At 36.8% G+C, this 13,083-nt stretch overlaps 2 protein-coding genes across 8 annotated transcripts; both read right to left on the bottom strand.

Annotated features, from left to right (window-relative positions):
* LOC109825776 (protein REVEILLE 7-like) lies at positions 1,323-3,798 on the bottom strand. The gene is made up of 6 exons (XM_020392668.1): positions 3,717-3,798; positions 2,984-3,097; positions 2,779-2,890; positions 2,423-2,484; positions 1,977-2,306; positions 1,323-1,891 (listed from the first exon to the last, which is right to left on the bottom strand). Exons 1-6 carry the CDS (start codon positions 3,726-3,728, stop codon positions 1,346-1,348), a joined length of 1,176 nt encoding a protein of 391 aa, XP_020248257.1. The 5' UTR covers positions 3,729-3,798; the 3' UTR covers positions 1,323-1,345.
* Positions 6,783-12,490, bottom strand: LOC109825815 (pentatricopeptide repeat-containing protein At1g09900-like). Of its 7 annotated transcripts, none has more exons than XM_020392721.1 (6): positions 11,113-12,490; positions 10,925-11,010; positions 9,647-9,796; positions 8,200-8,566; positions 7,221-7,264; positions 6,783-7,052 (listed from the first exon to the last, which is right to left on the bottom strand). In XM_020392721.1, exons 1-2 carry the CDS (start codon positions 12,414-12,416, stop codon positions 10,995-10,997), a joined length of 1,320 nt encoding a protein of 439 aa, XP_020248310.1. In that variant the 5' UTR covers positions 12,417-12,490; the 3' UTR covers positions 6,783-7,052; positions 7,221-7,264; positions 8,200-8,566; positions 9,647-9,796; positions 10,925-10,994. The 7 variants fall into 7 exon arrangements, with proteins under 7 accessions (XP_020248310.1, XP_020248311.1, XP_020248308.1 ...); XM_020392722.1 differs by having other exon boundaries at positions 9,647-9,758; XM_020392719.1 differs by lacking the exon at positions 9,647-9,796 and adding an exon at positions 7,356-7,429.

The following is a 13,083-nucleotide window of genomic DNA, read 5'->3' as shown; positions in this document are numbered from 1 at the left end:
TGTAACTTCCATCATCGGTGTTTTGATGGGGATCAGCTATCTATTGTGATTTTTAGACAGCCTACAGTACACATGCGGATGAAGCTTGAACTTGATCTTTAATTTTGAATTTGCAAGGCTTCACCGACATTCCGCCAACCTCCTTTGGATGTGATCGTTGAAGCTCTATTCCATCCATCCTCCAACACGTTGTTTGCCTAGAATAAATACGAAAACACAAACACTAGACAAACAACATTAGAAGTAAATTGTTTGTTAAACATCACTAAAACAAGAAGGCCAACAATCTCCCCCTTTTTGATGATGACAAACAATTTACATTGGCGAAAAAATAAGGAAATGAATTATAAGAAACCTATTTCCTGTAGTTTCTTGTTTTCTTTTGTTCGGTTCATTCTTAAAAATAAGAAATGAAATGAGATGAGATGAGTTGTCATTGTATTATTGGGTGATGTGAAGAAAGATTAAGAAAAGTGTTTTCATAACTTTTTGGGATGAAAATGAAGAAATGAAATGTTAATGAGATGAGGTGAATTGTTATAATATTTTATTGGATGATGTGAGTGATTTGAAATGATGAGAAGAGATGAGTTGAGTGATGTTTGGATGAAAATAATATTTTATTAGATGTGATGGATGAGTGGTTAGATGAAAATCATATTTTATTAGATGATGTGGATGAGTTGTTGGATGGAAATAATATTTTATTGGATGTTGTGGGTGAGTTTTAGGGATGGAAATGGAGGAAATGGTGAGTTTTGAGATTTTCACCATTTTCATTTCCATTTCTTGGTTTTTAGAAAACAAACGAACAGGCCCTTATTTGCTTTCATTATAAAAGACAAAAATTGTAGTCATTTTTTTTCAATGTTTTATTAGAAAAGACAAAAATGTGGATATCATTTAATTTTTGCCTGCCCCATAAGTTAGGTTGTAATTAACATTTGATTGTAGTATTTTTTATCTTCATACTATAATGTTAGACATACATTAATATAGGTTTAAGCACTACATCAGCGTACAAATTGCATCTTTCTTCTTTGATTGTGTTGGACATCTTAAAATAGTGAATGTAAAACAAAGGAAAAAAAAACAATTTTATTTTGTTTTAAGTACAATATTGCAATATCCCTCCTGTTCAACCTTAGATACAATACAACATCAGCAGCAAAATCTACAGTTAAAACGAAACATTAATGGTGAAAAAAAAATGTTTCTGTTCGCGTCGAATAAATCGATACCTTACGACTGTAAAACATGTAAAAGACCACTTGCGGTCGTAAAAAGAATGGTGAACAGCCTCATTCTTCACAAATTATGTAAATAGATGGGCTAATTCTGCAAACTATAAGCACAGTCCTATTGATTGATCCTCTCCATCATCACTCATCCCCTGGGTACTCTCTCCTCTTCTCTCCATAACGCATCTCTTGTAGGGCGCAAACCCTCTTTTATCACCATCATCTCCATTCCCTGCAAACTTCAAGCTCGCCGTGTTTGAATGACTCCACGAGCATTCCTTCTGCATTGCTCGATCGCAAGGTTGGCCTACGAACTGCACTGAACTTGGATTTTTCTCATGAAGAAACGAGAGCGGTGAGTTTCCATACCAAGCCCCCCACCAAGGGAGAGTGATCCTCGGTTCTATAGGATTCGTCGCGTCGCCATACGAAGACCACGGGCTTTGGCTTTTATCCGGAGGAAGAAGAACATCTCCATTTGATGCTCCTCTGTGAAGAGGTAGAGCTTGGGGTTCTATATCCAAAGGGCCGCCTTTACCTCGTCTTCTGTTAATGTTCGCGTTAGGCGACGACTTAGAGTTCAGCACCACGGTCCTTCCGAAAAGCTTGAGACAAGGCACCCGTGCATCCTCTGATGAAGCTTCCTTATGCTGAATAGACGAAACAAAATAAATTTTATTAGGAATCGATTGATCTTTACACTATCCTAAAGAATATCAGAGTTCTTTTCTCTACCTCAGTTGATGCATCTTGTTCATTTGATCCACCAGCAGAAGTACCCAGCGATGACGTGCAGTTGCTTGGGAGGTTCGAGAGAAATGAACTCATAGTATCTGATCCGAATGCAGATAGAACAGATGTCGGCGAGCCATTCTCGTGTTCAGAGGGAGACGGGCTCGATGACGAGGATATCCCCAACCTGCTGCCTACGGTTAGGCCTTCACTGGTCGGAAAATTACCCATTTTACGAGGATACGGGTGCGTTGGCTTCCTTTTAGGCCGAGGAGGAGGGATCTCAATTGCCTTAATGTGACCAGTATCATTAGAAGCTGACTCTCTAACCACCTGCTCATTAGATTTCAGGTTATTCATGAATGCTTTTACTTATTTAAAATCTAGTAAGATCACCCATGAGCACAAAAATTGTTACTGAAATAGTTAGTAACGGGAGGGTAAAGGACCTTGGAGAAGAACTTTTGAGCATGGCTTCTGATTTGGACCGCAGTCTTCGTGCCTATGTGCTCTGCAAGAAAAAATTTCAGGTCATTATAGGACCAGACCTATTGCGTACACATGCGTCTGCGCACAGCGGGGGGTAAATACTGGATATGAGCCGTCACCTCATTTAGTAAAGGTTAAATGAAGATGCTCTTACTATCTCCCAATTGCGGATAGAGCCCCAAAAAGTTTTCTCCTCTGAGGGTGAAAGCGCGCTCAGGGAGTTTATCCGCAACTGGGTGATACTGCAAAGGGTCTATCGTAACCAACGCTAGATGATATGAATTATGGACGTACATATAGTTCCCCAATGTAGTACCTTCTATGCGTCGCCATGCTCGACCATACAACTGCAGAGCTTCTAGGAACCTCCCATGCTCTTCCTCGGTCCACCTCTCCCTCTGCTTCGTAATTGTGTAAGGCTTCCTAACCTGATGAGAGGCCAAAACAAATGGACTAGATAATTAAGTTTCACCCTATCAAATAAATTTCGGGTTGTTTTAGAATTGTGTCATGGTGGAAACCTTGGGAGCAAGGTCTTCTCTCAATGAACCATGCTCCTTTGTTCGAAACCCGCTCATCGGTGAAGCCTGGATGCCCAAATGCATCAGAGTTCGACCCGAACTCTTGCTGTGCTCCTAAAAAGAGAAATCAAATCACTGCATGATATTGGTTTCTTCTTCTTGTTCATGTCAAGAATCAAACTGAAAGAAATACTAGCATGATATATACATTGTGTTAGGCAATATCAGGGATAGCCATCACTTCAAAATTTCAATTTCAGCGATAAATTTCGATCTTTAAGGTGATCTGGATTTACGACAACACGAAAAATTTCATCTTGTTATGAAAAATTTATGATCAAATCCTTACGGTATAAAAAGAAGGGGGAAAAAAATATTTAAAATACATTTTTAAATTTCACGAAAAAAGGGGGGAAATATTAAAAATACTCTAATTAACAAAAGACTATAACGCAAGAAATTTCGAACAATATGACCGAACTCCCTCAAAAGAATTCACGTACGCACTAATCATAATAAACGAATTCCCCTGGAAAAAAAAAGAAATCAAATTTCACGAAAATTTCAAATTACAAGTTGGGTATTACTTGGCGTCTGTACCTGCTACAAGAAAAGACACCAAATTTGAAAAAAATAAAAAATAAAAAAAACACTGAATGAAACCCATTACACTTCACTAAAATCAACGATTTCAAATTGAGAAAACAAAGAAGATTAATCAAAGATTCGGTACCTGAATACCCATTGTAAGAAACTTCTCGCTTTATTAACTACGCAATCAAATTCATTAAAAAAGAATTATTTTTTTTTAAGAGGGAGAGAACGACGAAGAGAGCAAACGAGAGGAGAGAGAGAACAGGGGAGAAGAAGAACGATGGTTGCCACGTCATAAAAAGTGGGGCCCACGATAACTCGGGGGCCCACTTGACTACTTGAGTGCCTGTGGCTGAAAATCCACGTCGAAAACGGACACGTGGATGTCGATGCTGTCTGTAACCACCCGGCTTTTAATTCCAGCTTCTGATTTAATCGGGTGATTAAGAGCACAAACCGGGAATTAAGTAAACAGCGCTGTTTTAGTAATCACTGTTAAGTTGTAGGTTTAGAGAATTAGGAGTGACAATATCTACTTTATCCGTGAGGTGTTTTGCAAGTAAGGACGCCTTAAATTTTATTTATTACATTTAAACTCCTTCTCAAAGTCACGCTCGTGGAATCTGCTAATGTTTCTTTTGACCATTAAATTTCTCAGATTCCTTATCCAGAATTATTAATTAGCTTTGAGTACCATGAGATAGGACGGAGAATACAATCTTAGATTGGAAATTTTATCAAATCAATGCCAGAAGGAGATGATTTGCAGCAGAAATCTCCATCAAAATTAAGACGTGGCTATCTATTTATCGGATTTGGATCCTCTCCACTACAAAAAAGTAGTGGAGAGACCACTATTTTTAATCTCAATCGTTGATTATTTAGTAGGCGATTATGATACAATCTAAATCTAACACTTACCATATCCCCGTGTATTGCACTCATGCCTAATTTGCACTAAAAGAAAAAATCACAACTATCAACTAGATAATCAATGGATCTGATTATGTAGAGGATCCGAATCCCTATTTATCGTTCAAAGAGTAACTAGGTAAAAATATAGAAATAAATTGGTGTTTGCTTTGAGCAAGACATCTGGATAATGACTCACTATGAAAACTATATAAGGAGAAAGAGGAATTTGTGTCTCGCAGCCAATTTAAATCATCAACACAATATAAATGCATACGATCAAAACATTAGCATAAACTTCTATAACATCAATGCAAAAGATAATACATATGTAAACTATACATAAATCAGCACAATCAAAAAAATTGTAATGTTTATTACTATTTTTTAACTTATCAAAACAAAAAAAAAACATTACAATTGGTGTTGGAATGCATGTGTGCTAAGTAAACAAAATTTGATGTGCAATATCCAACTTTACATGTCGTCAAATGCTAAAACAGTGTAATGAGTGGAAAATATGTAGTTAATATATATATATATATATATATATATAATTTCGGCCAGTAGTCTTGGATTGCGTCTGTGAAGCGAATATGCGAACCTTTTTTTAGTTTTTTTTTACCATGTGCTTTATGACACGTCAGCGGTCGCCCTTAAATCCCCGCACTACTCCTATCTGTTTGTCACGTGTCCTAAAATCGAGGGTGAAAATATCGCATAAATATAAGTCCGAGTTAGGGACCATTAACGTGCTCGAGAAAAAAGGGTGGCCGCATGTTTTTATAACTTCAATTTAAATATTTTTTGTTTTGCTATTGATTTATTAACTTTAGTTTTCCTTTATAAATCCGAATGTGGGTTCATGACTACTTGACTTGGGGTGGGGAAAAAAAAATCTCAAGATATATTAGAATACATATATGATTACTAAATATCTATACTCGATAAATTATAATTACATATACGAAAAACCTATATTCATATGGATATGAAATGAAATGTCTATATTCATGTCCCTAATATCCAAATATATACTTTCGCAATGATTTTAATCCTTAGATTGAAAGATTTAAAGTTAATTTGTATGATCAAGAGATCTAATATTTTTTTATAATCTATTTAGTTTACTCAAATATATTTTATATCCACATGTATGTTTGCATATATATGTGCACACAAATTCATATCAATATCCAATTTTATCGGATATTGATATGAGTTTTTCTTTACCGAAATATCTGTATCTGTATCTATATATGTATCTGAGATTGGTAAACGAATACAAAATATCTGTATCTGTAGCCAAATTGAAGCTCCATATCACATTTCTCATTATCAAGCTTAACAATAATTAAGAAGAAAAATAGAGTAAAGCTAAAATAAGCTTAAGTGTCTGATTAGAATAAAAAAAGGGAACCAAGTTTAAGTGGATAGAAGCTCTTGTCATCAAATTTTTATCCGTTAATTTTGCTTTGAAAGCAATATTATACATTCAATACTATCTTTGAGATATTTGGATTGATGTGTATCATATGGTAGCGAAAACTTTCTAAGTAAATTCGAGAAATAGAAAAATTGATGGATAAGATTCCCTATCAACATATATATAGCTTAAAAATCATTGTTAAAATTAAAAACACCAACACCCTATATACCCTCAAACTCGAATATTGCAATATCATCTAAACACCCCCAACACTCAAAACTCAGGAAACGAATAATTATAGAATAAGAAAAACAAAATCCACTATATCGATGATGCAAGGAAAACTCAAGAATTAGTATCCAAACACACCATGAAAGTACTCAAAAATATATATCTAAAACCAATGAATCAAAAATATAAGAAAATGATCATTATAAATGAAATTTCTATTTGTTCTAGTTCAAATAAAGAGCCATAATAGAAACATAAAGGCTATATCAAAGCGCAAACTATTTGTGTCATAGATTTGATCATGAAATTTGCTAGATCTTTGAACACCAGGATTTTTTGTGGGAGCAAGAGCCACATCTAAAGTGGGCCAAAAGGGAGGAAACTGTCAAATCTTGGTTGGGTAACCAAAACAGTGAATGCTCAACCACTATCTTGATGACAAGTGTCAAAAAATGAAGCTGGCCAAAGACAACATTAGCCACAACTTAATGAAAAATATGAGAAAAATTCTTGTGGCTGTGATGAGATAAGGAAAGTGTCATATCCACGTGATGATGCCTTAAAGTTCCATGGTCCTCTATGTCATAGACCAGGAGTAGGATTGATTGCAACCAAAATGTTAGTCGAGGGAACTGTCAAATCAATGCCACAATAGAATTCGAGTAACATCTAATATGTCACAAATCTTGATGTACATATCACTAATGTGTATCACTGCAACCAGTTATTGTGTTTCCGTGCGCAAAGTATGGCTACGCTAATAAATAGGCGATCACATTGATCGCGACTACAACAATAATCCAAGCGTCATCTTCAACTCTCCCTATATGACATTCTGCATAGGGCCCTCTACAGATTTCCTTTTCCACGTGTACGAAACTGCGTAAAAGCACGCATACAAGCCTGTTACAATGGAAAGGAAATAAAGTGGTGAGAAAATTGTGAACAACTGAGAAAGAGGTTCAAGTATAGCCCGTTTTAAATTCTACCCAAAGATATGAAACTGGTAGCTCTTTTATGACATGAAAACTTAGCTAATGTGCAACAAAAATGAGAGCAAACAACTCATACCTGTAAAATCATTATAATCACTCTGACTTCCTAGAATGAATATCCTAACAAAGGACAAAGAAAGTTAGGCAAACTATCAGAAATCTGATTTTGGCTATTGTTATAGAAATGAAGCCTAATAGATGGCGGCCTCACCACTAACGCCAAATAGGAAGTTTTCTCTTTCTCGGCCTACTTTTGCCTCCAGAGATTCTCTAAGGTTGCTCTCACTTGCCAAAAGTTTGAAAGATTTTGGGATTAGTGGCATCATACACATGTATTCTATAAACGTAGGCACGCACCCCTTTCATTTTCAGCCCAAACCAAATATTGATCGCTTGCCTTCACCCCTCTATGATCTTTCTAATTTCTATAAGCATATGCATCACAGTTCATTTTGAACCTAACCTTCACCTTCCGTCGTGCCTTCAAACTTAGAATTATATTATCTTCTTAAGGATTTCAAGCTCCAGTTATCTATTACTATTATTAAAGAAAAGCTACACTTTACGTTCTACCCTTATCTGCGTTAAGATTTCAAAATTTCAACATATGTTCTCAGGAATTTAATGTACATTGAAACTAATTATAATGACACAATTAGAAAAATCATAAAACACCGTAACTACCATCCACTACTTGATAACTCCTTATTCCCGCGCATTTTTCTAACAGTAAGACACTTCATGTCACTTTTGGCAACAATTTTCTAAATATCTATTCATATTATTATTGACTATTTAGGTGTTAAAACCATTTTTTACGCACAAGTTTACTATGTTGTAGACGTATCGCGCGCACTGGAGAACTAGTAACTGCTGAATTAATGCAGTAAACAAAGAACGTTCTGTAGTTTTGTTTCTATGAAGTTCTGAGTAAGAAGGCCCTGTTTTGCTAAAGGAATTAGCTAGAAACTAGCAATTATTCTGCCAAACAAATAATTGTATGTGTGTAACAATAGATTTGATTTGAAGGGCAAAGTTCTAGGAATAATCAATACCAGTTCTCTTTCTGCCTGCTGCAGGAGAGTGAGTTCGTAGATTGCACCTTCGCCCTCCTCCTTTCTCAATTCTCTGACCTTCATGCCAAAATTGAGATCCTATTTAATCCTATATGTGATTCCCGGTGTTCTGCCATATCACAGTTCATCCTCATTGCTGAATGTTAAAAAAAAAAAAATGAGCAGCAGCATTTTTCTGCCGCTCTTCACTTGCAGACACTGAAACAAAAGACCAGCAAGTGCAACATAAAGAATGCTTGCTTATGGATCATTGGTGATATGAACCTCGAGTCCTTTATCTTCATCAAAGCATCCTAGCATATAGCATACTGTTCTAAAGTAGTAGAGAATATATTGTGTCAACAAGCTGCAGGTGAAATAAAGACATAGGTTAGAATCACAACGCAGTAAATAATAAGTAATAGAGAATTTATACTTGTGTTGATATCATATTAACAAAAACTGACATATTACAACTTTCTAGCATATAGTTACATTTCTCACACTGGGAATTGTATCGAGAAACAAATGCTCCAACATAAAATATTTGCCATAAATAATCTGCTGTCTTTGCAGCTCAATAAATTTTAATTATCATTATAAGAAAAGTGAAAAAACATGTGCTTGTATGTGTGTGTATTTGGCTGAGAACGCCCCATCCTGGCTTACCAAAAAGAAAAGAAAAAATAAAAAAAAAGGTAAAAAACAAATCAAGATGAGAAAGCCCATAAGCAGCTCATAAAATCTTTTGGGTTTTGTGCAGACCATATTGAATCATATGATATCAAAAAAGGAGACTGTATTTTTATCAACATTTCCAAGGAAATGGCTTCTGATTTTTTACACCTCAGAATAACGAAAAAAGGTGGCTTTTGACGCTTAGGTGTGCGATCTAATGTGTTGCCAGCAAATTCCCAAGTGAGCCTCCAATTCTTGGCTTTTCTTTCTTCCTTTTGTGTGTCCGTGCTTGCGTGCGCATGTGTGCGATCAGGATTGTGCATAAGGTTCTATTGAGCATGATAATTTGTGTGCAAGCTTCAGTTCAGGTTCAGTCTGCTTAGGCATGTATATGCAAAGGCTTATAACTCAGTTTCCATTTGTCCCAACTTTGAGTTTCAACCAGCTTCCGCTTTCATTTATGATTTCTATATCTTTAAAAAGAAAAAGATTTAGTAACGATTTAAATGAAACATATAATGATTTCCCATTCACTCATTTCTTTTGTACTCGCGCACCATTTGCAATCTAGCACTTCCCTTCATGTGGGCCTATGAACCACATCAAGATATTTTGGAAAAATAAAAAATGAAGGCAGGTAAATAATGTTATATTTCCAGTGATGATACTTGAACCTAAGACCTCTTGAAGCCTAGTACTCTAATGTCATGTCAGGTAAACGCTAAGCTTAAACTCATAGGTTCCGGGCTTCAAAGAAATGCTCACTTACCAATGAAATATGTAATAAGAAAAGCACTCCTATCAAATGACTTGGATAATCAAGTTTTGCACTCCCTTGATTATAGCTTTGGTTTCCCAACAAACGTGAAATCATGACTTTCCTGACAAATGCTAAATACTGATTATACAGAGTTCAATTCTGCAATATAGATGTAAGCACCAAAAAATATTTTAGAAAGACATTAGATGGTAACTATAAAATTTAAATTATATGCAGATCAACAATCAATTAAACTTATATGGTCAACTTTTGTAAATAAATGTACATGATCAGCTCATATGCTGGTACTGAAGCACCCAAGTTTATACTGTGAAGTAATACATCGAGATGTTCGACGCTCCACTTAAGGTGCAGTTCCAACATAGAAATAGTAGGTTGACAAGCAAACCTCCAGTAAACCTAGTGGTGCCTTGTGCATACGGACAGGAGAGGGATATACAGGCATGGGACCTGTCCCACTTCCACTAAACTGCTTGTAAAGGAATCTATAATGCGCGGAGTCACTTTGTTACTAGCCTAGTTCTAAGGAAGTATGAAGTCTGTTTGACTCCATATGCTTCTGCTAAGTAGTATCAGATTCAGTGAGATTACTTTTTCTCTAGCATGAAAGCTGGTCTTATGTGTGCAATTGGTTGTTTTTTTGTTATTTAGAGGTTTGCAGACCTCATCAATCACCAAGGCAGTTTGCTCACATAGTGAAATCTTGCTCAGGTCTACTAAGTTCAGAGATGGGGCAGAAAGTTACACAAAGAGGAAGAAAAAAAAAAAATCCCCAGCACTTGCCTTTACCTCCATTCAAAAGAAAACGGAGGAAGCTGCACAAACACAAAGGACAAAGAAGGGTACTACAACGGTTCAACCTAACAAAACTGAGTTAAGATTTCAGCTCTCGATTGTAAAGCTTAATATTTAATCTAAAGCTCAAGATACACGTAAAAAATTCATAAATTATCTCCAATATTGGTGTTTCCCATCTTTTGCTCCATTCATTTCAAAGAAGCTAGAGTCAGCTAAAAAGCAGATTTACTCGTGCTGAAAAAGACATGCTAGCGCTGCTGCACTTGGTTAAACCAGTTAAAATTTTGTGTATATTTACTTCAACTAAAATCTCATCAAAAGTTCACGCGGGCTCGAGTTTTGCCGGAGACTGCTGAATGAACATGAGGAGTTATTCTGAGAATAAAACCACTGACATAAACAAATTTCTTGTCGCAACAGATTTAGAGGTCAGACAATAATAAGTAAATAGATATGTACACAAGCTACCTTTTCTTGAGCGAACACATCATTTTTTTTGCAGCTTCTGATGAGGTGGTCTCCCTCTTCCAACTCTAAATCAATAGCCTTTAATCCTTCAGTAAAATGTGAGCAGTTCAAAATGCTGATAGATAGACAGATGAACAGAAACACCAGTTCAAAATCCTGATCAATAGACGGATGAACAGAAACATCACCTGGCCTCTTTACTTGGAATAAATTTCGAAAACATATATTTCAACTGTGATGACAAATCACCTCTCGACATCTTGTGCAAATCCTTCATTACCTTCACATAAACAGGAAAGTTTGGTTTAAGACCTTTCTCCATCATCCCGTGAAGAATACCACCAGCTTCTACTACTCTTCCCGATGCCAATAAAAGCCTTGCAAGCAAGCTATAATTCACATTTGCAGAGCATTTATCCTTAGCACTCATCTCATTTACATACTTATAAGCATCATCAACTCTCCCTGCGGAGAAATAACCCTTAACAAATGCTGCATGCATCGTTAACCTCGGCCTAATCCCTTCAGACAACATTCTATTCAGAAACTCCATACCAAAATCCATCTTATTAGTCCTACACGCATGAATAGCAACAATTTCAAAAGTCAGCGAATTCGGACAGTAACCCATGCCCTCCATTGCCTCCATCAAGTCACAAGCTTCAACAACCCTCTTGTGCTTAAACAAGCTCCCAAGCAAGTAGTTATACGAGTTCATATTCGGGTCGCAACCGAACCTCCTCATTTCATCGAGCACATTGCGCGCGTCATGAAAATCACCATTTCGGCATTTCGCGGCAATAAGCACATTATAGTAGGAGGTTCTTCTCCCAGTTTCCTCCATTACAAACACTGCAAGATCAAACGAATTCAATCTGCACAGAACCTTAATCAACGAAAAAATCCCGGAGCCACGACAAGACCCTCCGACTTCATTCAAAACTTCAGTGACTCTCCTCACCGGCTCCTCAAGACTAGAACCACTGAAGAATGTGAGAAAAGCAAAGGCTTTCTCGGTTACGCAATGCTTTTGCAAAGACAACTGTTTCAGCAAAAGGATCATAGTACCGAAGTCTTGTAATCTCCCAAGATTATCAATAACAAGGTTGTAACTTTCTGGATTAGGCTTAAACCCTGGAGAAGAACTCAGCACCCAATTGAAGAACCTCAGTGCTGAAGCATTGCTACTGTTCAAGGACCGAAGAATCTCTGTAACTGCCGAATGCGAAAGCTTCGGGCTTTTCGCACTCAGGTAGGATTCCATCCCGCCTTCATTTCTTCTGATCAACCCAACAATTTCTTTCAGTTCGTCGGAGAGAACCCAAAGCCGAGAACTTGTCAAGGACCGAGCGAAGATGCGCAGATTAGGGCTTGGTGACGGAGTAGAGATTGGACCCCGCAGCGGGGAACTAGGGATTGAAGCCTGAGAAGGTCTACGTTTTGATAAAGATTTGATCTTTGAAGAAATTAGGGCATACTTTGTTGTTCTCATGGAGAAATTGGCTGAAGCGATCAGGAAGAGAAAGCTCAAATGGGTACGCTTCGAGCGGTAGGATGTCTCTTCAAACAAAAAAGGACAAATTTTCAAAACCACCCCTTTTCACTATTTATTTTCAAAAAAAGACCGCTTTTAAAAAAAAATTCAAAAACCGATCTGGTTTCAGCTCTGGAGCTGAAACCAGGTCGATTTTTAAAAAAATTTATCCGAAACTTCACGGGAGTTGAACTCCCGTGAAGTTTGGTAGTTCAAATTTTTTTTTGAACTGCGAAACTTCACGGGAGTTCAACTCCCGTGAAGTTTCACGGGAGTTCAACTCCCGTAAAGTTTCCGAAGTTTTTTCATAAAAACCGACCTGGTTTTAGCGCCAAGGCTGAAACCAGGTCGGCTTTTGCAATTAAGTTTGAAAGGGGTTGTTTTCTGGGATTAAATTTCCAAATAGGTTGGTTTTGAAAATTTGTCCAACAAAAAAGGTTTGGCTTAATGGTACTTCAAATGGTTTACAGTTTCTCATGCTTTGCAATTATACACCCTCAAATGTTTTTAACAGCATTTATATGTCCCAATGTCTCTAAGATTTGCACTTTAGTACCCTCGGAATACAAACATGGGGATTTCCTTTGGAAAACTCTCAGGCGACTTGCAAAACATTAAGGTGTGT

Source organism: Asparagus officinalis, chromosome 10 (assembly GCF_001876935.1).
Source record: "Asparagus officinalis chromosome 10, Aspof.V1, whole genome shotgun sequence".
Classification (NCBI taxonomy): domain Eukaryota; kingdom Viridiplantae; phylum Streptophyta; class Magnoliopsida; order Asparagales; family Asparagaceae; genus Asparagus; species Asparagus officinalis.
Note: the sequence above shows the minus strand (reverse complement) of the source record. Positions and strands in the feature narration are given on the sequence as shown.